General features: G+C 45.6%; 1 protein-coding gene across 1 annotated transcript in view; it reads left to right on the plus strand.

The window, feature by feature from the left end:
• Positions 1 to 25,415, plus strand: part of LOC119461360 (uncharacterized) — a 61,032-nt gene that overhangs the window by 8,821 nt on the left and 26,796 nt on the right. Inside the window, exon 6 of the mRNA XM_037722645.2 lies at positions 11,997 to 12,121. Within this exon, the coding sequence (XP_037578573.1) occupies positions 11,997 to 12,121 (125 nt within the window). The remainder of the gene's footprint in view (positions 1 to 11,996; positions 12,122 to 25,415) is intronic.

Here is a 25,415-nt window from a genome sequence, read left to right on the forward strand (position 1 = left end):
TGAGTTGACATGATGTAAGAAATGTGGCTCTGATGCTTAATCAGTAATAGTGGACAATAAATAGGCCTTATCTCCGATTACCGTAAAAACCGGAATATAGGTCGAACTTTTTTTCAAAAAAACCATTGCGAAAAGTCGACCCTCGTCTTATATACCGGACATTGGCGGAAAAATTACAGAAGTCTTGCAACAATGGGCAGATGAAGTAAACAGCCGCCTTCGCCATCGCATTCATGCTGATTTTTCACATTTTGTTTCAAAATGAGCGGAAGCCGACGGCAATTCACCGTCACCTTCAAGAAAAAGGCAATTGAGTAGGCGGAAGCCCACGGCAACCCGGCAGGTTGCCGTGTGCTTCGTATCGTGCGACCATCGACCCGCGTGTTTGTCAGCACCTTATCATCACGGCACGGAGCATCATTTAAATAAATACTGTCACCATTGTGCAACCGGCTGAGTCGCATTTGTTTAAAGTTAAGGGTGTCTTTCGGTACTTTTGCCATTGAAAAAGATTTTTTTTTCATTTTTAGAATTGGTTAGTTGGGGGGTCGACCTATATTCCGGTTCGACCTATAGTCCGGTTTTTACGGTAGTATAGGACGTCAATTGCGACTAATTCGACAGTTCTATGGCAAACTCGCGCTATCCTGCGTCGAACCCGAGGTCGCTCCGAAGGCGAGATGCTCCACGTGAAAAACGGCATTGGCGCGCGGGCCTCTGCGGTTATGAATTCTTAAGTAGGCAGGATTACATGGGGTGCAAATGAAGAGGTTGGAAGCAGTTCGGGCTCTGGCTAAGACATAATAATAATAATAATAATAATAATAATAATAATAATAATAATAATAATAATAATAATAATAATAATAATAATAATAATAATAATAAGCTTGCTTTGTTTACGTGCTGGTTCCGTTTGAAGCGCGGAGAATGTTGCTTGTTTCAGTTAAATGTATAATAATTATATAGACTTGCTGCACGCGCACTTCAAAAGGGCTTTTACTCGTATTTTAGGTGTTTTAAATGTGTAAGCATTTCTATAGTTACCCAACGAGAAAACTGTCCGAGCGTCCGTCTGTCCTTCGCGTAAGACGATCGCTTTTCGCCAGCTGTGGAAGAAGACGACGACGAACGCGCGAGCAGTGGCACGAGCGCGTGTCTGTGACCATGTGACGTGTGCAATCAGGCACGCACTAGGCACACCTTATAGTAAGCCAGAACTGTGGAGCAGCCGTGGCTTCGGATGGGAACGTCATCAGCGCAACTGGTGCCGCCACCTGCAGTATAGTTTGCGTGCCTCATCAGTTCACGTTGCGTCGCCTTCAGCAGCAGTTCGTGTCGCCGCAGCGCTGTCGCATTTACCGTAATGGCGCCAAGACGACCGCAGCCGCTGAGCATGCAGTGCTATGGGACTTACCAGCAGTGAGCACTCAACACCACTTCGTTACTACGAAATGCTTACGCATCATCCAGATAACTCCTGCGGAGATCCTACGTAAATTCTTTTTCTTGCTTCTAATGAAAATTATTTCTGCTGCTCTCTTAATACATAATAATCACAAATTGTCTACAGAAAATGTCATTTCCGATTCACGGCGAAGATGCGTTTTATGTATCCGTGTCCTTGGAAGCTGTTTTCACACGACGGGACGTATCGGCCGATTCAATCCGCAGGCGATCGAGCGTGACGTGACTGGGCTGTAACGAATCGCGAGCGCGTCGCGGTTGTGCTGCATCGGTGCAAGCTAATTGCTCTTATAATTTCTGACACCTTTTAGTTAACACTTTTCCCTTCATGTACGCAGTATATGTAGTATACGTATCGCAGACTGTTTCCAGGTTTGTTTAGTTGATACTTATCTTTAATACGCTTTCACTATAGTATTTACTGGTACAATATATTGCGCTGTGAGGGGGATGACTGGTACAGATTTTAACAATTCTTGCAGAATATTTTTGGTATAGGCAGCTTTACACAGAAAACTGGAGAGACAATAGCAGCAAAAATTATTTTGTTAAAAGAAAATTCGACCAACCACAAGTCAAGTGAGCACCATGCTAATAGCACTCAAGATATGCGGGATTTGCGTCATGGACCAATAACGTTCGAGATTTCCTGAACTCCCGTATAGTATATGCGTATCGACTTTCATCGAATCTTAGCCCGCAAGTGGAGGGTCTCAGACCAATCAGATGGACGGGGAACTTGCAAATCAGCATTCAAGGAAGCTGCACAAATAACATGCTGCTGTGACTTGACAGGTCAGTTGAAAAACGTCATCCAAGTGACAGTTTGCGCATATATCAGTGCTCTCGCTCTTTCTTCACCAGCCTATATATAGACGAAGCATGATGAACTCGGGGCGTCCCGAGAATCCTGCGTCAACACGTTGGCACAGAGTGCCTGAATTATGCACCATTATATTCAATAAGTTTCCGAGAACGAAGGACTGCAGAATTCGATAAAGAAGTAATACAAAAAAAAACGCATCACACACGCGCGAGTCTTTGTTTTGTTTTGTTTCCACGTTGTCATTGCCATCGCTTCTGATGCTTCCTTATCAGCATTTAAACGCGACATTAGCACATTATACCAAATTGAGAATATCGCAGTTTTGTGTGCGGAATTTCAGTTTATCAGACCAAAATCAGCACCGATGAAGGAATGGGGGAAATCCGAACGTTATGCTTTTCGGCAAGTGACGAGTGACATGCCAGCCGAGCACTTTCAACCACCTTCCAACTGCCTCGCCCGTTCTCTTTCCGTTAGCAGAAACAAACTGTCAGGCAGTCAACGGTGTTAGTGCTCGGAGCACGAAATTTCAGTTGCTATTCTCAGCCAGGGCATGCGGAGCCGTTTCACCTCGAAACTTGGGAGCCTGGAAGCTTCTTTCGTCGCACACCATATGCGAGGCGCTGCTCAAGCTGCGCGCACACGCATGCACCGCTCGGATGCAATGGCTTTGGGATGCAGGAGCCCATGCGCATGATCACAGAAGAAAAGGCATTCCGGGTGAAGGCATGCACCAGTGAAATGGCACAGTGAATGCCACTTAACCATGAACACAAAGCGGAATTCCCTGCACTTTAGGAAAACCCACACTTTTTTTTCTGTTTCATCTGAAACCACATTTTATACGAGAGAGACGGATGCCATTTCCTCATGGATACAGAAGAGGGTTCACGTTAGTTGATCATCAAGAGGTCAAGGTGTTGAGAAAACAGCTTCGTCTTTATCAAGAGGCAAGCAGATACATGTGGAAACCAAACGTGGACGGAAACGCGCGCACTCATGCGCGACCGCATATATATACCACGCAGCACTGTCATAAGATAGTCGCGCACACGAGCACGCCCAGCCCCGTATAACATTCGCATACACCACCCGTGGACGCCGTGGAATTACAGCCGCCCTGCTTTAGGTTTCACGCGTATACATCTGTGCGCGCAGACGCGCACAGTCGAGGCAGGAATGCGGACGCAAATTCGCACGCGTTGTTGTTTAGAGAACGCTTTCCTTCGCAGCCTCTCTTCGGGCGCAGTTGTTCTCAACCTCTGGAGTGACAAACATAATTGTTCGTCAGAGAGCGGGAGAGGAGGGGTGTTCGCCCTAATTGGGCGCACTTATGTTCACCCGCGAAGAACAAAGAGCGAGGGGGGGCCATCGCCTAGAAAAACCGAGAGCCGAAACGGGAGCAGCTCGGCGTCGCGAGACCTGCTGATGCTGAAAGAAAAGCATTGCGAAAGGCCACAAAGGAGACGGCGGCGAAACAGGGCCGGCAACGAGAGGGACTTTGCCGGCGGCCCGCGCGTGCACGCTTTCTTCACGCCGCCGTACGTCGCGAAGCGGCCTGTTTTAAAACAAGCGAGCTGTTACGCAGACTGTGCGGCAACTATAGGGCGGAATTCTTTTCGTGCGCGACAGCGTCTTCGCTCGCGCTTCACGTTGTCCGTATACTCGAAACGCAAAGCGTCGTTCGCTTTTCCCCTAAGGACAAAGTCGCAACTAGATCGAGGCCACTATCTGTCGCGAACGCTCCCAGGCCACAGGCCAAGCCGCTATAGCGGCCGGACCGGAAATAAAGCCTTGTGACGGCGCAATTTTGTTGGCTCTGATTTACTTTCTCTTTTCTAATGTGGAGTATTACACCGTGCGGTTATTAAATATAGAGGATTCGAGACGAAATTGTAATTTTGGCTGACCGAGCTTAGAAGCGGCGGCGCACGTCCGAACTTGCGCGATAGTCGCCAATGTATTTAGGATGACGAACAGCTTAGACAACGGGATGTAAGATGTATACAAATACTCAGGCCAGATGCGCTGTCGTCTGTCCAGTTCGTATTATTTGTCCCATCGTCTGCGCTGTTCGCCGCGTTGATATAGTAAACCAACTAGACCAACTCAGAGCCCTCGCGCCACTACGATTATTCAGCGACAAAGCTTCACTAATGAACTTTTAATTAACCAATTTTTTTGGCGTGTTGTGATTGAAGAATTGAAGTGAGCCAGTACTTAAAACGTAACTTTTTGGCTAGAAGCTCTCGGCCTTGCACCGCTTTCGAGAAATACGGACTCAAAGTGTGCCGTGAATTGAAACGTATTGCAGCGCTCCTGTTGATAGTTTTCCGCAATGCGTTTTTTCCAAAGCACGGGAACATATTTATAGGAACAGCAATGTATCTCGCTGCAGATATTTTGTACTTATTTCTCGAAACTGGTGAAAGGTTCCGAGTTTCTGGCAAAAGGTTATGCTCTGAGTACTGGCTGACTTATTCAGTACTGTGATTACAAAATGCCCCCTCCCCCCACCCCACTGCCTAACTTCTTAGTTAAAATCTTCATTAAAATTTTGTTGATTGATAATCATACTGGTGGTTATGGCGCCTATGAAGCTTGGGGCGCTATAACGTAAAATGATTCCAAACTGTTTTGATTCCAATTTCTGCAATCAGCCTCCACGATTGGTCAAAACATTTTCGGGCCACTCCCAACTTCGCCTGTCTGTCACGCGACGTCACGAAAACCGCAATAGCTCCCCATCTGATATAACGTGTACCCACTGATTATGCATGATTAAACCGCACAAAAGAAAAATAATCTTTCCTGATTCGACGCCTTTTCACCATTAGCCCTCTGCTATTGGTTCAATGTTTTCTGGCTACGCCAACATTGCCTGTCTGTCACGCGACCTCACAAAACCGCGAAAACTCACCACGTCAAAGTGACATGTACGCGAAAAAACAAATGCATTATTATGCCGAACAAAACTGAAAATTTTTCTGAATAGCCACATACTGCCCCGTTCCAAAAAGAATAGAAGATGGCTGCCCGCCGATCGCTCAGGCCCTCGCTACTCGCACCTGCCGGTGAGCATGCATGTATTTATTTGCGCATGATAAACCTTTTTGCGTGGCAGTAAAACATTACCGAGCCCTTTCGGCATGCATACGACATCGCTCTGCCATTTCTTCCTTGCTGAGGATCCGTTTTAGCGGCATTCTTATCCTTCCGTTGCACGCCGCCGTGATTTTCGACCAGTCACCGCAAGCTAAGTAAGGTGAAGCGAGCCAATCGGAGAAACCGGCACCACCCTCTTCATGCGGTTATCTATTTTCACTGTGCTGGCTCGGCCCCATCCAAACCCTCTCCACTGGAGCGTGCTCCTCGCCTCTTGTCAGCCAATTAGATAAGAAAAACCTCTGAATGTAGACAATGTTATTGGTTTTGAAAGCGAAGAAAGGTGACCTCCTATAAACGAGGAGAGTGTTTGATTGGATTGTTCAGACAACGGTGCGGGTCACCGCGCGTCGGTGGTTACGTAAATTTGACGTCAGGAGTTTGGAATCAAAACAGTTTGGACTCATTTTACGTTATAGCGCCCTTGTACAATAAAAACTATCATTTTGTCTCGTATTCTCTACTTTTTCTAATCGGAGACAGTCGTCGCAGAAACACGCGCTAAAACATGTCAAGCCCAATGCTTCGACTTCGACGCTGAGACGTCCTTACGTCGGATCGGGTCGCGAATACTTCGACCTGAGAGTCATTCGTGACAGATATGTCATAAGCAGTCAAAAGAACCTTCATCGCATATTTACTAAATCGTATGCCCTTCCTCATCAGAATGACCGATAGCCCCACATGCGACACATGCAACTGTGACAAGACATTCACACACCTCGTTTGCGTCTGCCCGCGATATAGTTTAGTGCCGAGAGGCAAGTGATGTACACAGTCCTCGATGAACTGGACTATCATCCACTATGATAGCAAGAAGTTATAGGCCAAGTGCTCCCAAAGTAACTAGGTGCAGAACGTCATATCTGCGCTGATCAAGTACCTAAAGTCTACATGCCTACATGACAGACTTGGAGAACACTGCCGACCCCGGGCTTTACGTCATTTTGCTACTATTCTGTTTACCTGGCTCAGGGTTAGTCAACCAGAACTGTTTTTGGTTAACTTCCCTACCTTTCTCTCTCTTCATCGCACTGAACATGTAGTGAAAGGGCCCCAGTGCGACCACAGCGAGGTCATGAGCATCTTGCGTTACACAGAGGACCCTTCGATGCTGGAACAGACTATATGTCAGACGGCATGTAGCCTTGTCTGACCTGGAACGAAGGCTGTCATCACGCGTGTCACGACAAACGATTTTTTTTTTCCGCTTGGATTGAAACACGGCATAACATCATAATGGGGTAAAATATAAGCATGCAGGCCCGTTTCGTTTTATAATCAATTCGGAGTCATGCATTCTGCAGCCGTTCAGAAAACACGGAGCACTCGTAGAATTCGTATCAATTTCCGCGAATTGGGTGGTAATAGCATAAAATAATTATACGCGTAGTGCTGATGTATAAACGCACTATCCCCAAATGAACACGCAGTGAAAGAGTGTCACGGCTGTCACCCGCTCGCTGTCGGCGCGAAGTCGATCGACGGGGTATACAAACCGGTTGGTCGTTCCGTACTCGAGCAAACACAGTGAAAGAGCCAGAGTCAGGAGTAAAAAAAAATTAAAATAAAAAAGCAGGGTATTTATCGACTGACAAAGATACACGAATTACTAAAATAAAAGAATAAAAAAATGACACAAGAAAACTAACACACTTGAACTTGATATAGCTCGATGACGACAAAGCAATATGGCGAGCAATTAACAGTGGATATAAAAATGAAACAGGGCGCGGATCAAATATACCAGAATACAATTAACAGTATTTCACTAAAACAAAGTTCAAAAGAAAACAAACGATGTCATACGCATGGCCGGGCAGCAGCAGCAAGTCCATAAACCATGAAGTCGTCGCGCAAAGCTTTCCCGAAGAATGCCGGCGAGCTGATCTTGTTGAGGTGGATCGATTGCTGGGCTGGGTTTCCCGGGAGTCTAGATCTGACGTCTTCTCTCAAGCAGGTTGAGCTAACTTGAGGCGAACTACCGTGAGCTTAGTTGCAGACGTTGGTTTGTCGTCTCGTACGTCAACTAGTTCCCCGGAGTTCCGGCATGGCTAGGCAGCTCAGGTTATACTGGACGGCACAGGCCCCACGACTGCTTCTCAGCAGATTACAGGTTGAGCTTCTAGACTGAGGGCCAAAAACCTGCGCCTAAATAGCCTCTCCTTTGCCTAGTTCCCTATGTCGGGGAACTGCAGGCATGCAGAGTTCATCTAATTATTACATGACTCCTCCCAAAAGTCTTGGCCGCGCCCCTTTTAATCAGGGGCGATGGAACGGTTGATTCCCCCCTCGCTGTCCGAGGTCGCGCCCCACCACACAGACACACACGCACACTTGGGTCCGTTGACCAGCACAGAAGCAACAGCGGCCGCCGGCCATACGGCGCCCGTTAATCGGCGTGTCGCTATCTCGAAACTATATGCCGCACCGTGAGACCACGACGTTTTTGACGCCCGTTAATCGGCGTGTCGCTATCTCGAAACTATATGCCGCACCGTGAGATCACGACGTTTTTGACGCCCATTAATCGGCCGTGTCGCTATCTCAAAACTACATGCCGCACCGTGAGACCACGACGTTCTTGGCGCCCGTTAATCGGCGTGTCGATGACTCGAAACTATGCCGCTCCGTGACAAAGAGGGACGCTTAAAACATCGGGACGCTAAAAAAACACCAAGTCGACAAAAATCAAGCCGATAAAGACCAGCTTCAAGTCGGCATAGAATGGCCGTTCTCTTACCGTTTAGAGAATTTCCTGAGGTTAGATTTATTGCTTCCACTTTATTGCTCAGTTATTTGTGATCAAACGTAAAACAGAGTTTCTGCGACAGCATAATTAATGTATATAGTGTTCCGCAACTTGAATAACTTTCCGTCAAAAATAACAAGTGGAAATAATCGCTAATTACCTCATAACAAAGGGCTTCATAAGCTTCATAGCTACCCGTATAGCTTCATAGCTTCATAGCTACCCGAATCACGATAAAGTCCCTTATCGGAGTAGCTTGTGCGATTCAGTCGCGCTCCATCTGACACAGGAATATGTGTACGCCGCCGTCGGAGAATAGTGAAGTTGGAGGTTTTGCTGTAGCCTAGCAGAATTATTTGGTGGACTGGTCGGTGAAGAGACATGATGAAAAAAGTAGGACCAAAATTGTACAAAAAGACAGAGGTCTATACTCTCGCCTAAGGCAGGAATTACCTAAAGCACAGAAATGCGCACACCGATTTGGAACCTTATCATGAGGTTAGGTTTAAAAATGACAGATCAGAAATTAATATTCATGCTGATGTAATGTTACAGACGCACTGCTGACCATATTGTCCTATTAAAAATGCGCTAACTGAAAATGTAACGCTGTATCATGTCGGCTCTTCTTTTTAATTTTTGCACATCTTCCACCTTATCACGTTGTGTTGTAAGAATAACAGGCGGTTGTATTACTGTTCCTTCTGTCGCGCGGAACGAAATACGGCACAAGGCTGGTACGCTCAAATATTGTGAGTGCTAACTTTCGAAAACTGTAGGAGAAGGCGACAAATAGAGAGAGAGGACGGTCATTGAAACAAATTAGACTCATGTCAATTTACCTACCCTGCATATGGGGAAAAGGAATGGGCAACAAAGGGGAAAGAAGAGGCAAAAGTTTAGAGAATGAAATGTGCAAAGTATGTCTCAACTATTGACAGCTTAAGCGCACAAAAAATATTACGCATTGATCTCGGACAGGTCACTCAAATTAGCAAACATTTTCCAGGGCGCATAATTAAAACCTGCTCGAACTCCAGCTTTTGTCAGGACGCCCAAGGCATCATTGTCCCAATGCACAGGTGTAGCAGCTCATGCGTTTGCATTTTCCGCCTTGGACTCTTTCTTCCGTGAGAGTCGTATTACACATTCCTGGTTTCAGCACGAAGAAAACCATTCCTCAAGCTGGAATTCACCTGGGCCATATCACCAAGGAATAGTCGGGTTCAGCCCATATCTTCACTGATGGGTCTTGCCCTCAACAGAATTCATTGTGTGGTTTCTACATATCGTCTTCTGGTCAACACTTACCGTCTTGAGCGATTAACATCACGCACTGCAGCTGAATGTTATGGTATAAAAAAAGCCGTCACACATCCTTCGGCAACCACCAGGATGATGGGTCATTCATCTTTATGGACTTAACAGCGGCCCTACAGAACATATGCAGCATGAACAGGGCTAGTAACCAACATCCAGTGACCCGAGACATTGGTTACATTCACCATATGACCATTGTCGCTGACCACACTGTAATATTCCACTGTATTCCCGGACATTGCGGCATATGCCAAAATGAAAAAGCGGATCTAGCTGCCCGCAGAGGCCTACATTTAGGACATGTCAGATCAATATACAAGCTGACACATCAGTAATGGCGAACAAATGCGCCCACGCGGAAAGGAATCGTCTGTGGAGTCTGTCGCTTCACCAACAAAACTTTCTACACTTAATTCACCCCGTATTAAAATAGACTTCTACATCAGCTTCCCAATCACCTTGAGATAACGTATCATCGGCTTTGTCTAAACGCCGCATTCACCAACAGCCACTTGTGTCCTTTTGAACTGACCGTTAACTCTTGTTCGGATAACTGCGATGCGTTAGAAACCGTGGAACACATTTTGTTGGAATGTCCAGGTTACATAGACGAAAGGACATGTCAGTAGAATGTTGTCTGTTTCCCACAATTCACTAGAACTAGGAAGCATACTAAGTTCTGTGCCTTCTCCTTCAACGCAACGTCAAGCTTTATCTTTTTTTTTTTCATTTATTCAAGACATTGGTTAAATTCACAAGCTCTAACTTATTTACATCAATACCATCCCATAATCTCACATGTACATATATATATATATATATATATATATATATATATATATTGCTTTTTTCTCTCATTTTCCCTCTCGCCTCTCCCTAGGGCTTTTTTGTCCCCGACCGGCTTCGCTATGTAGGATAGCATGCAGGCGCTTACAAATATGCCAGCAAAATTCTCTGTATTTCATTAATGAGCTATTTTCCCCCTCTCTCTCATGCTATCAGCTGCCCTCCTTTCTCCGTTTTAGACAGTCTTCTTTCAAATAAATTTATACGACATCAACATTACATAATTTTATTATTTATTTCAAAGTACCCCAAAAGACCCTCTTGCAAGGGTATTACATAGGGTGGAGGAAATAGCACGTAAAGTACACTTGTAACTAGTTAAAACAAAGCACAAACAGTTAAATAGAACAAGTAAGAAAAATACATAGTAAAATACACTGTAATACTATCGAACATGGGCAGTTGTTCTTCACAGGCCAACAAAGAAAATCACAATCAAGAACAATTCAGTTCAACAAAAGCAAGATTGGTAGTCACAATAAAAAACAATTGCAGTGTTGACTAACAATGCATATGACATCTATCCTGCAGATAACCATGTAGAAAAACAAACAATGCGTTTTTGTTCGTCGATGTTTGTGGACCTGTTGCGCCATAAACATTGATAGCTATGCACCAACAGTAGCCCCAACATCGTGCATTCATTTACTGTTTCCAGGCGCTGCGCAGAAGGGTGTGGAATTGATGATGATCAATTTCAATGACTATATCTGAAGAGAGGGTATTCCAATCTGATGTTGATGCGACTTACTTACGACTTACTTACGTACACTGCGACTTGCGTAGTTAGGCGTTGAAAGCGTCATCACATATTACACAAGCACAATGCATAACGGTGTCCCCGCAATTATTCGGACGTTTACGTAGCAAGCGACAGAAGTAAATACAAAAAATAGCACCATTCTTATGGAATCACACGTATTCATACCGTCCGTGTTTCCGGATCCCTTGTCTATGTGTTCGTGAGTGCTGTGTTTGGAATCTGGCTCTTGCGAGGTATTTTATCTGTACCTTCGCAGAAACATTTGTGTTTTGTGATCTTCCCAGGAACATTTGTATTTGTGTGTGTGAGTGAATTTTAGAACTGATGTCACTTTCTTCTATCTTTTCTTGTAACATTTGCATAGTTTATTGTACGCCTGTCAAGTCAGAGAATAGGAGTAGCTATAGCGCTGCATATACACGCGCCAACATCTCTTTAAAAACAGACAAAAATAGTAATAAAAAGAAAACTGGTGCAGACAGGTGAACCGTACATTGTAGAAATTATTGTATAAATTGTCACTCAACCTGCAGAATATAATATCGCATTTGCATCGCATAGTCATTGCGGCGATGATTGTACCATCTATATCTCGATTAAGATAAGTATGCAGGTCACGCGTGGCTCAGAAGAGGCAGAAGTGACTCCTCATTCACTTCTGGCTACTTCTGCACCTCGCGAGTGCAGCGCACCTCAAAAGGCCTCGCGCAGTCTTATTCCACTCGTACAACGATATTAAAACTTGTGTGACACGTGATGTGCGCACGCTGAAGCAGACCGTCGCATGCTGCAGTGTGCGCGAGAAATTTCCATACCAGGAGTCAGGAAGTTGCCAACAGAGGCTGTTTCCTTTGCAGCGGCACTTTCATGGACCACATGCGGACCATGCTGAACTCTAGTGACTGGCTGGTCATGTCTGACTCCCAGGCAGAGCAAGACATCCTGGAGGGACAATGCACCCAACTTACGGTGCACTTTTTCGGTACGTATGTCTGCCCCCGGTTGGCGCGTAGGGGCAAAGCCACCTGGGCCTCACTCGTATCCGAACTAGAGTTATTGTATAGGCTCCCCTTAGGGAGCGAGCCTATACAGTAACTCTAATCCGAACGACCTCCACAAAACATTCCACATTACGCACACACAACCGAGAATGTAACTTAACGGTAGTGTCTGAGTGTTCGCGTAAAGGCCCACAGTGCTCATACTGCCTCGCGGCGCGCTGAAGTCTATACGCGTGCAGTCAAGTGTGCACGTGCTTACTGAAAAGTCATAAATCGCCGAGTGCTCAGGGACCTGACAAGAAACACCCTCAGAAGCGTTTTCAGTGCGTCTGACTCAAGGTTAGGAAACCTTGTGCGCTCGGCTTGTTGTTAGCCTCTGTATAAGAGCAGAACTGACTTGTGGCACAGCGCCCTCAAACGTGGTCACTTTGGTCTGCCGACATGACTTTTGTACCTTCTCAACTACGCATGTGCTTAGTAGACGCGTGGATCGAAGTAAAAAGGACTTAGAGGTGCAGGTGACGCTGTATTTGTACAGAATATGTAGTTACTCTATGCCGAGTTCACTGGTAGGACACATTACGTGCGGCAAATTCTAGCACATTTCTGGCATTGATACAGCAGCTCAAACCGGAGAGGTGTTATGGTCAATGGAGGTCTGTAGGTGAATACTTACTCTGGCGTTGGCTAAAACATAACACATATAACAGCTTGCGAAATTGTGGCGCGCACTTTTTAACATGCATGCCTGTCGTGTCGCACGCAGTATAACTTTCTGAAGCAGATGGCAGTTGTTTTGTGACGGCCACTGACCAAGCGTGACCTTGGATGACCAACGCCTAGGCGTTGATCCGGGCGTTGAACCCTGGACAAACGCCTAGGCGTTGGTCCCGGGTTCGATCTACGGAGCATGACGAAATTTTGGCGCTTCGACGCTCTCTTTGTCGGATTGGCATCGTTCCGGAGAGCCAGGGGTACTTTTCTGGACACCTTGAAGGCGCACTAGGCTAGCACCATTCCGTCAGTCACAATGGTTTATTCTTACTGAAACAGCTCACACACACACACACACACACACACACACACACACACACACACACACACACACACACACACACACACACACACACACACACACACACACACACACACACACACACACACACACACACACACACACACACACACACACACACACACACACACACGCACACGCACACTTATTTATTTATTTATTTATTTATTTATTTATTTATTTATTTATTTATTTATTTATTTATTATAAATAATTTCAAGGCCCGGAGGCACTACACAAAGGAGTGGTATGATTACAAACTTATGCAGCCAAATAACAGATAAAGAGTTACAAGGCATTTTCCAAGGCGATCTTGAAGCGATCTCGTCGTCTGTTCTTGTTTTTCCTCTCTTGCTTGCGCATTGTAGGTGCGAAATTTTTTTTCAAAGATGTAGCACTGGCGAATGAAATCTTTTTATAAAGGTTTTACTTTGAGGAAGCTTTATCTGAGCAGCTATGGCCATGTTTTAGGCCCAGCCACGTTCGAGACAAAGATTCGCTCACTCACATACCGGCATTTCCAAGGCGGCAAAGCGCCCGGAATGAAACTCGCATAGGCGGTGGCGCCAGGTTTCCCTCTAGGTAATAATATGAGAAACTCCATGTTTGTAGATTCGTGCTACTTTCAGGCGGATGACAATCTTTTCCTTTCATGAAACTTCCTCTACCTTTTGCGCAGTCCCGCTGGACTGAATCGCCCATGAAACTTGAGGTAATGGGGTCAAAATATGCAAACCTGTTTTCTTAGTTCAGCTTATTTTGAATTTATTTAGATTTATAAACAGCTCGTCAGTAAAAGCTGTGAAAAAAAGCTGTGAAAAGCAGCTTCACTACAGACTTTACCTCCCTCCTTCTCTCACAATACACACTTTACAAGACAGACAACTGCAAAAATGGGAGAGCATCATGTAAATTGCCCTATTTTAAATGAAGAAAGCATCAAAGCTTTCTTCATTTAAGCCACTTCTTCTTTCTGGGATTTTACGTGCCAAAACTAGTTCTGATTATGAGGCACGCCGTAGTAGATGGCTCCGGATTAATTTTCACCTCCTGGGGTTCTTTAACGTGCACTACAACGCAAGTACACGGCCGTTTGTGCATTTCGCCTCCAGCGAAATGCGGCCGCCGCGGCCGGGATTCGATCCCGCCAACTCGCGCTCAGCAGCGCAACGCATTTGCTGACTGAGCCACCGCGGCGGGTACTTAAGCCACTTCAACGAAATATATTGTGACAAAATAGTCATCAGACGTTAGGATAACGTGGATACCTCACTGATTAAGAATTGCAAAGAAAAGCAACCGTAGAAAGTAGACGACAAATAAAAAAAATAAACGTGAAAACACGTTATATATAACACTGAGGACATCATTAAAACGTTATGAACGATAAATTAGCATTACTAGCCTTTGCATCCTCATACACGTAAGACTCCCCCCAACCCCCTGGTGAAACACACGCACGCATTTACAAGACAGACAATGGCGAAAATACAAAATTTCATATGAAGAACACTACTTTACATCAACAAAGCATTAAAAATACTAGTAATCACTATCACGTCACCTACGGCGACCGAACAGTCGTCTGATATTACGATAACATGGATACTTCGCTGATTAAGAATTTCCGCGAAACGAAATTGTTGAAAGTAGACGACGAATAAAAAAAAATCGAAGTGAACGCAGAGATACATTATGTACCGCTGAAAACATCGCCTAAGTTATGAACGGTGACGCCCGCAATGCACGAAAAGCTAAGGTCGGAGGTTGCTTGTTGCGATCGCAGTTCAGCTAAATAAATAAATTTTCGCACGCGCTGTCGTGTCAAACAGGGTATCAAAGAACCGGTTCATTTCTGCCAAAGCTCCAGGAGCTTTTTCAGGATACTAGTGATCTAATTTCCACAGTAACGTGTGTTTACATAACTTGTAATTTCTTGCCAGTCCCTGAATAACGCTTTCGTGTCAGGCTTCAATCATGTCTCGTACGTCGTGAAAATGCATCCGGCTTTCTTTTTTTTTATTTATCTATCAAGGGCTGTTAAGTAGCCAAAGCGAGGTAAATTCAAATCCCCGTGTTACTCGTGAATAAACATACAAGCCAAGCTCCTGCTTGTACACTTTAAGTGAGACGTGGCTGACAGCGAACATTTGCCGCTGCAGCGATAATCTTTCCGATGGCGCATCATGCGATCTATAGCGCGCACTAAGGACGAACATGTGTTTTATAAACCAATCGGAGAACACCGTATTTGCTTTAAGGACCGTGGGAATTGCTAAGCCACGATGCTTCAAGAGATTTGCTTCGAAACCGCTGGCGAATACAAATTCCTGCTAGGTGAGAGTCAAGGAGAGTGGCCGAAGTTTTGTATCGCGTCTAATGCAGAGTGGTGCCGAATATTTTGAAACCGAGCGGCAATCAGGCAATAAAGCCGCTCTCAAGGTTCGCCAGAGAGATGTCCTTGAGGGCGCTCCTGAAGAAAATGCGGCTTTACGAATACGTACCTCGGCGTCCAGGAGAGTGCCTCCGGCGCTGTAGGAATGCGCGGAGTCCCGTTTTTTACCCGGATCGTTAACGCGCGCTACGCGCGCTTCAAAGCGGATCTGGATGATTATTCACGGTGTATACCAGCAAGAGGCCAGAGTGGAAGACGCTGTCACGCGCATATGCGTAACACACATGCACGCACGCATGCACGCTGCATGTTTACTATAATAATGAACCTTCGCTTCCACCTTATTAGCGCATTCGGTTCATCCTCGTTTGAAAATTGCAGCCACCACTAAGTACACCTTAAAGTCGTTCTGATGTTTCTAAGACGTGGCACAACTTGGTGAATGCGATTCTATGAATTCTGGCTTCTCGTACACGATACTGAGATGAAACGGAGAAATTGTACAAAGTTTAGTGTACATGTACATGTACCAGTGGGGCGTACATGTACCAGTTGGGAGCGACGGTATGCTGGCAGATAGGCTGAAAGGTTTCTGAAAGAGTCGCGAGACGTAATAAATCTGGTAGAATGGCTGAAGTGCGACGCAAACGTTAGAACCAGCGCATGCAATAGGCAATACCGGAACAACAAGGCCAGTTACAAACGCAAACAAACGCAAAGCTTATATGGCACTCGTATATCGTGTCAGAAAACTGTCTCATGCCAGATACTGCGTAGCAATCCACACGATGCAACCTATAGCGTACCGCACGTACGTTGAATGTTCAAATGTTGAACTACCCTGGACAATGGCACAGTAGCCGAGCCGACGGCGGACCGGCTGTTGAGGCACATATCCTTTACATGCAATGTCTGACTCTACAAAAAAAAAAAAAAAAAAAAAAAAAAAAAAAAGAGAAAAAGAAAACTTAGCTGGCCCAGGTCGTGCACGATGGTCGTTAATGACTTGAGTAGAACTTGTTCTTTGGCTAGTTGGTGTACTTTTTTTAAGTTGGAAGGCGACTAACTGTCTAGTTGACATCGATGAAAGACAATGTCTTCCTGAGCGAGTTGAAGGTGAGAATGGGGTGGAGTCACTGCGCAAGGCACTCTATCGCGTCACCCCTCGCGTGAGAGGAGTAGGAACAGCGTCGAACTGCTTAAATTATTTTACTGCACAATCTTCGGGATCGGCCCACAATTTTGTGCTGCACATACCCACGGGAACGGGCCACATTTTTGAGATTGAACAATCTTCAGGATCGGCCCACATTTTTACATTGAACTGTCTTCGGTATCGACCCATGAAAAAGGCCAGATAGCCCATACACGAAAGCCGGGGTAACTGGCTAAGGAAGACATTATCTTCAATACGTCTAGCCTGAAGCAAACGACCGCACACACATAGACATGCGGAAGGAGCGCTAACTGACGATCGTTAACGACGCTTGCACGCTCCATGCCATCAGCGAGAGTCGTCTCACTTGGGTGTGAAACTCTTGTTCATTACCCGCACAACGTGCAGTTGCTCGCGTCAAGTGTGACACAATTCAGCGATTAGCTACATCTAGTAAATTCGCATTCTTTAAGATCTGAAGATGTGTACACGGCAGCCGGCAGTGCACGCAGTTTCTTATACGATATAAACCACCCAAACGCCCAAGTTAGTAAACTTAATTAGTGCCTTTATTTCGTTAACACGTCAATTTATGCGTCCGTGTACTTTTTATAGCGTCTGCCAGTCGCCTGTGCTAGTGCGATACCGATCAAAGCGCTCACGTATCTCAGACGCAAGATTCGTTGCGCGCGCGCGGTCTCTTTCTTTGCGCGTCGCGTTCGGCTCGCAGCAAGCTATACACGAGTATTCACGGCCGTGTATCTGTTACGCCGCGCTAATGGTTACGCTGTTTTGACTGTTCTCCGGGGCACGCTAAAGAATCCCAGATGGCCTCGAGCCGCTACTTGGCCCGTCGACGCTGAGAGCGGACGCATGCACGAGCCGGGCCAGAAATAGTCGCTCGCTGGCTACCGCACGAACCGTCTTTGCTATATACACCGACAGGTCGGCATTGCTGTTCAGCGGCGAGGCCCCCCTCAGCGGGCGCTTAAGAACTCCCCGATTCATGCAGTGAATGGAGGGCGGGCATATACTGGGGAGCATTTGGGGCGGTGCTCACCGCTATGCATGGATTGACACACTGCCACGTGGCGCACGGGAGAACTTGCATGCCTCTGAGTCTGGGAACAGCAGGGTGGGCCTAATTGGAAGGACTGGTCAAGATTCGCCTTGAAAACAGCGCGACAAAGTGGCCAATCGCAAAGGCAAGGAACGCGCAGCATGGAACGCTGATTAAAAGCTGTACCCGTCACCATTGTAGGTGACTAAAATATGTCTTACTTTCATCTAAAAAAAAAAAAAAAAGCCAGAAGTTTTCTGCGCAAACACATGGTTCTGCGTGCACATCGCTGACCTGCAAGTGCAGTCCGGCGAATGAAGATCGCCCAAATCGTGCCGCTAAATCATTCAAGCCAAGTTCTTGCATAATGTGCGTATAGCGAACTTTCCTTTGACAGTCAGCGCATTGTACTGCGCGTCCCATCTCACTTAACGGGCGTTGACCTTTTCGGCGTAAGTAGTTGATGCCGCAATGTGACAGGGGTGTTGTACCACAATTTGAATCGACACGCAACAACATCGAAGAAGCTCACTAACTGTTAAATGACGCTTGTGTATCCTGAATGTCCAGCGAGATGGAAGAACCAGTAGGACACGTGCCAGGTAAAGCGAAGCATGCAATGATCCGGGATATCCACTTGGGCCATAAATACCTAACGAATATGAAGGTTCAACAACATCAAAATGTCTAACTGTACCTGAACGTACATTCGAAGCCCTCCTAATCGCGCTGGACGAGTTTCAAGTGTTTTATCTGTTACAAGGGCAGACTAAAAGCGGTCTATATTAACCACGCATTAACCGTACTTCAATTCACTTCAGTTTGATTACCATAAGTGTTACATTGAGATTCCCAAAGACAAAAAGAGCAGGAGATCTTTAGTACAATCCGCATGCGAGAAACGTCCCACGTTAACAAAAAAAAAAAAAATTAAAGAATGCAAATCTGAGCTGCTACAAAACATTTAAAAAATGGAACCGTGAACATACGTATTATTGCAAATTATTGCAACAACAACCGCCAAAACGAAAACAACGAGCGACTTAAGGTATCAAATAATATGTGTATATACAATACGTACGCTACGCAACTGATTTAAAGGTTGACCATTTACAAACACTCATTTAATTGAGCTTTAAGGGAATGCAAGCGAAATTTATTTTATTGCTGCAGATATGAGGGCCGGTATTTTGTAGCGATGCTTTATGCCTTATTCTATACTCGTCTTTTCATCCACCGTTCAAGGCCGGCTGATCCCGTTGATAACGTGAACGGACCGTCGCTCTAACCACTGACCAAGCGCGACAAGCGCGAAAAGACATTAGCATCGGAAAGGCATCGCTACAAAATACCGATCCTGGAATTCCAGAAAGATATACATGAAAAAAAGTATGCATTGCTTACTATACTTCACCATCATCATAAAATTATTTAAGTACGCTGCATAGACGGAGGCCTCTCCCTGATGGTCTGCGTCAGTTAAGCGCATTCGATCCCAGCAAATTCGCCTAATCTCATCAGTTCTGTGCTACTCTCATCTCCGTTTTCCCTCCGCCTACCGCACATTATTTTGTAATCTAACAGATCAGCCGCTATCTGTACTACGCGTTGCATGACGTGCCCAGCTCGTATACCTGTTCTTTTTAATGTCAACTTGAACTATCGGCTAGCCGGGTTTCATCGCTAAATCCTTGTTGCTGCATTTCTATCTGTTAACCTATCATATTGAAATAGTAGGCAATTCATGAAGCAACAGTTTGGCCCCATGTAGAAGAGCCTGACGAGTTATAATAGGAAAATATCTATGGTAAGATTTCCAGAATAATTAGGTATCCATTAAATGCTCCAGAAAAGCCACCAATATAACAGTAAACAACACCCAATAATATAACAAACATAACAATAAACTATACTACACCACAAAAACATACCAATATTACAGTAACCGGACAGCGATAAAGACAGTAAGCGATGTTGGATGAAGAGTAGTAATGAGTGTGACTGCCGAGGCGCGGAAGAAATAATGCAGATGGCTTGAATGCATTGTGTTTTATGAAGGGCGAACGGTATTAACACCTTGCCATTCGACACAGTGATTAATGCGACTATATGAACAAACGGGTAATACTCGTATAAAGTTACCGGTGCTTGGGTGTCAAGGAATGATCTTGGTGGAACCGGGGCCCCAAGATCTGGCAATATTATTTTTTTTTACATGAACCAATAATGTTCATGAATGTTTAGGTGATTGTCATGACTCCTAGAAAGCTAATGCTAGTGCTAACTTGGAATTTTCTGACGAGAGAGAGATATGAAAGTCATAAGGCCGACCCTCCTTTCAGAAGCGACAGACTGTGTTATTTAGGGGGCCCAGCCCGAGCGATTGCGACTTCGTAATCTGTGACCACAAAATGTACATGGACGCGTAGTTTCAATTTAATCATTACTTGACCCCAGATCATCTTAATTGATGAACTAAATAATTGATTCAGGCCATGCTAACAAGTTATTTTAAGCACGTGAAAAAAGTATGGAACAGGTAGGTTAGGAAAAGCACGAGAGGGAGACGTGGCAGAACAGTGGACGTATTCTGCGACGATCGCCGCGGCGATACTATCGCCTTCGTGTGACGTAGTGCTCATCAACCAGCCAATCAGCTCATCTGATTTTGCTTATTCATCGCGCGCCTGACTGTGATAATGCCACCGAGGCGATACTATCGCCGAAAGTGATCGTCGCAGAATACGTCCCCAGATCGTGACACAAGCTCTCTGTCGTCTGCTCTTTCGCCCGTATTTCTCGCGCTTTTCAGGGTGGATGGTAAATGGCTAGCTCAAGTCGACACTTTGTTGATTGGTAGTTAGCTTACCAAGCACTACATGTGAAAGTATTTCAAATCTGACTGACCACTACACACCAAAATTCTAAGGTTTTGTTGGGGGCTAGAAAATCAAACATTCTAGCATTAATCCATGCTAGAAATGAAGCAGGGAGAGAAATTGAGCCTTGAGGGACGCCTCTGCAGTATATGTAGCTGTAGCACGGTAAACAGAAAGCAGATATAAGCTGTTTTGTGTTATGCACTTTTTTTTTTTAAGGCTACACAGCACTTTTTTTTCCAAAAATATCCTGTGGCGGATAGCGCGAGAGTAGCGAGGTTATAGTTTGGATAACCGGACATAACCTGCACGACAAATACCGATGATCACTGACCTAACAAGTTTCAGCTCACTAAAGTATTAATTAGTGATATTAAAGGCTTCCGTTCTGCCGTTAAGGCTTACGTTCAAGTCGTATATTTAAAGTCTCTCATTCTCTAAGGCAATTCAATTTCGTAAAACATTTCTAGCTCAATTGCGCCCTAAGTTATGCCCCATTTTTATTAGTCACAATCATATGAAGCCAACAGACCATAAGCCAAGGAAAGCATAGGGGATATTACTAATAAAAAATCGGGTCCCTCGGTTTCTCGTCATTTTGTTCCTTATATAGGGAAGGTCTCGATTCCGGTCCCCCCGACTCCGGTCTCGACTCCGGTTCCTACGCCGAGGAATTAACGAAAAGAGTCGGGCTAGTTGGTGGTGATGCAATTCCTGTGACATAGTTACTAGCGCGAAGAAGGCTAAGGGGGAAAATAATCATGCAAGAGGCCACCGTCTGCTCAAATAAATGCGTAAACAACGCATAAACGAATGTGCCACATAGGAGAAAACCAAAAGCGCAAGGAAGCCGATAAGCGCCCACAACGAGCCATTAGAAAGCATTGACAACGTTCTTCTCAAGGTATCAGTGCGTGCCAGAGATGGTGCGCTTACGCATTCATCAGCAGCGTTTAAAATGCAAAACGCCTCAAATATTTCAACATCTGACTGCCTGGCGAACCGTCTGAGCACATGCGTGTTATGAAAACACGGGGAGCAATTACATCTTCGGCAGTGATCAGCCAAGTGACCAACGCCTGCCAGAGCGCTTACCGCCAGTCCGGTGCTCCCTAAGCCGAGGCATCTGCCTGTTTGTCCTATATATCATCTTCCAAAAGAAAGTGGAACTTTGTAGACCACCCCCACGTTGCAGTTAACAAAGCGGGTGGCATGCTTCTTATATGCATGTATCTTTCGTCCCGGCGTTGTTTACCAACCTGCACATTCTTGCGAGCTTTTGTGGCACTGAAAAAACAACACCAACACCGCGCCACCTTTCTTAAGCGGTGGGACATCCAGTGTATATATGGCACAGGCACGGGGCGCCAACTGGGACGTGTGTTATTGCACCGAGCGACTGCCGGGTCAGCTTTTACCTATTTCATGAGGCTCTTTACCTCTTTCATGAGGCATTTACCTCTTTCATGAGGGATAGCCGGCCCTACGTAAACGACTCCCTTGTTGCTAAACGCTGCAGGAAACGTGGTGCACACAGGATTTAACCAGAGCAGCTTTCAGGCAGTTAGTAGCTATGGCTCTTTTTGCTAACTTCGAATGCGCCGAATGGTAGTCAAGCAAGGGCTTCTTGCTCCTAGGAGAGCACGTTCAACACAAGGACCTATCATTTAGAATGATGCAAATATCTAAGAATTGTAGGCGACCATCTTCTGGCAACTCATGAGTGAACTTAAGTCCTGCTGCACATTTTTCAAAAACAACCAGAACGTTTTTTGCAGCAACGCTACTCGCCTCACGCTGCATTCCTTTCAGCATAACAAGAAAGTCGTCGACATATACCCAAAAATCTTAGCTACAAAGGTATTGCCAGGCAACAAAAAAATACGATTACCAACTACACATAAAAACAAATCACTTAAATGAGGCGCTATGCGCGAACCAATGCAGACAACTGATTCGACGCCTTTTTCGCCACTATAGCATTTTGGTTTTGGTCAAAAGTTTTCGGCTGCGCCCACTTCACCTGTCTGTCACGGACGTCACAAAACTGCAAGAACTCACCGCGCCAAAGTGACGTGTACGCGTTAAAGATGCATTAATATGCCGAACAAAACTGATATTTTTTTTTTCTTATTATTAGCCAGAGACTGCCCCGCTCCGAAAGGAATAGAAGATGGCTGCCCGACGAACGCTCTGGCACTGACTACTAGGAGCTGCCGGGCAGAACGGATTTATTTCCGTATAATAAATACGACGGTGCATCAGAAAGTAATGCATCCAAGCCCACTACTTTGCCAATAGTACGGCAAGCATTTTGAACTCTTTATCATTAATGCACTGACGTTCAAGCTATAGAATATCACTTGCCTCACCTTCCTATCTCTTCTAGTTCCAGAGCAATCGAGCAATCCATGGCATCCAGTGGTGACGTCCGGTTGAAACAGCGGGCTGTAATTGAATTTCTGACTGCAGAAGGTTGTGCGCCTATCAACATTCATCGACGTCTGACTGCAGTCTTTCACAGTCCTTGCCCACCTCCGCACAGTGCTGATGTCAACACAGGCATCCCCGTAAACTGCAGTCAGACGGCTATGAATGTTGATGGGCGCACAACCTTCCGCAGTCAGAAATTCAATTACAGCCCGCTGTTTCAACCGGACGTCAGCACTGAATGCTATGAATCGCTCGATTACTCTGGAACGAGAAGAGATAGGACGGTGAGGCAAGTGGCATTCTATAGCTTAAACATCAGTGTATGAATGATAAAGAGTTCAAAATGCTTGCAGTACTATTGGCAAAGTAGTGGGCTTGGAGGCATTACTTTCTGAATCGCCCTCATACTTTTGCGTGGCAGTATAACGCTATATCGAGCCCTTTTGGCACGTATACGACATAGCTCTCTCAACTCTCCGCTGAGGATCCGCTTTAGCGGCATTTTTCACCTTCCGTTGCACGCCGCCGCGAGTTTTCACCAGCAACCGCAAGCGAAGCAGGGGGAAGCGGACCAATCGCAGACGCCGGCACCACCTTCCTCACCCGGTTATCTACTTTCAATGCGCGGGCTCGGCCCCACCGAACGCCTATCCACATCAGCGTGCTCCTCACCTCTTGTCAGCCACTTAGATAAGAAAAACTGCACAATGTAGGCATTCTATTCGCTTTGAAAGCAAACAAAAGTGACCTATAAACGAGGAGAGCGTTTGATTGTGCTCTTCAAACAACGCTACGGGTTACCGCCCGATGCTTGCGTCGGTCGTTACGTAAATTTGACGTCGTGAGATTGGAATAGTTTTACGTTATAGGGCCCCAGGTGCTCGCTGACGAGCTTGCGTATAGCAAGGTGGCATATATGTATACTGCGCACTTTGATGAAGCCTCGATATGTTTGCTGCTGCTCTATAGAGTCCCGGTATACGGCGCATTATAAGGTGGCATCAAAAAGTTTCGAGACTGGCTCTGTTTTGAAGGATGTAATTTATTGTGTCCATTTAAGCACTCTCACCTTCGAAATAGTCCCCTTGCACAGCAGTACAGCACTTTGAGCGTTCCCGCCAGTTTGCGAATATGTCCTGTAATTCTCTTTTCCGGAGCGAGTCGAACACACCCTTTTGCGATTAGAGCTTGATTTAAGCAATATGTCAAATAGGCGACCTTTAAGCTGGGTTTTTAATTTTGGGAAAGCACAATAACCGGAAGCGAATCCTCAAGAATCATGACTTTCCCATCGAGGGTCTTCACTAGGGACGAAACTTAGGTGTATTGGTATGACGATGAGACGAAGCATGCAGTCGTTGCAGTGGAAAAGCCCAACATCTCCACGACTGAAAAAAGGTTAAGCATGTCCGCAGCTGGACAAAGTGAATGCTCATCGTGTTTTTCGGCATTGACCATATAGCCGCCTTAAGTAAATAATTAAAAAAAAAACGCCGCGTAGCCTTATAGAGCTTATATGACGTCGCTGCTAAGCACGAGGTCGCAGGATCAAATCCTGGCCGTGGTGGCCACATTTTGGCGAGGGCTAAGTGCAGAAGCGCCCGTGTACGATGCATTGGAAGCACGTTAAAGATCCCCAGGTGTTCAAAATTAATCCGGAGTCCCCAACTACGGCGTGCCTCATAATCAGATCGTGGTTTTGGCAAGTGAAACTCCAGAATTTAATTCTTAATTCACGGTAATGTGCACCAGTAATCCGTCCCGCATGGCTATGCAGCCTATGAAAGCGAGCTTTACTGCCAAGTTTTAGGGCATCTGAGGGGGGCCGTTTGGAAAACACTGCCCGATCTGGGGCGCACAAGGAGCTGAATGCTGTACGACAACAATACACCTTGTCACAGATCAGTCCGCACACACGAGTTTCTTGTCGGAAACAACATGGCTTCATACCCTATATATACTCATTAAATTTGGCTCCCGCTGATTTCACCCTCTTCCCAAAACTAAAGACCCAGCTCAAAGGTCCCCATTGTAGCACGATTGCCTCAATTGAGCACGAATCGCAGAAGGGTGCTCTACTCCTTCCGGAAAGACGACGTCCAGGACATGTTCGAAAAGCGGCAGGAACGCTGGAAGCGCTGTATTGCCGCGCAAGTGGTCTATATGCAAAGTGACAGTGATTGAATGTACATAAATAAATTAATTTCTTCAAAACAGAGCTAGTCCTCGAAAGTTTGTTATACCACCGTGTAGGAACTACTGTGCGGCGCTTTGTTT

The sequence above is a fragment of the Dermacentor silvarum genome, chromosome 1 (genome assembly GCF_013339745.2).
Source record: "Dermacentor silvarum isolate Dsil-2018 chromosome 1, BIME_Dsil_1.4, whole genome shotgun sequence".
Lineage (NCBI taxonomy): Eukaryota > Metazoa > Arthropoda > Arachnida > Ixodida > Ixodidae > Dermacentor > Dermacentor silvarum.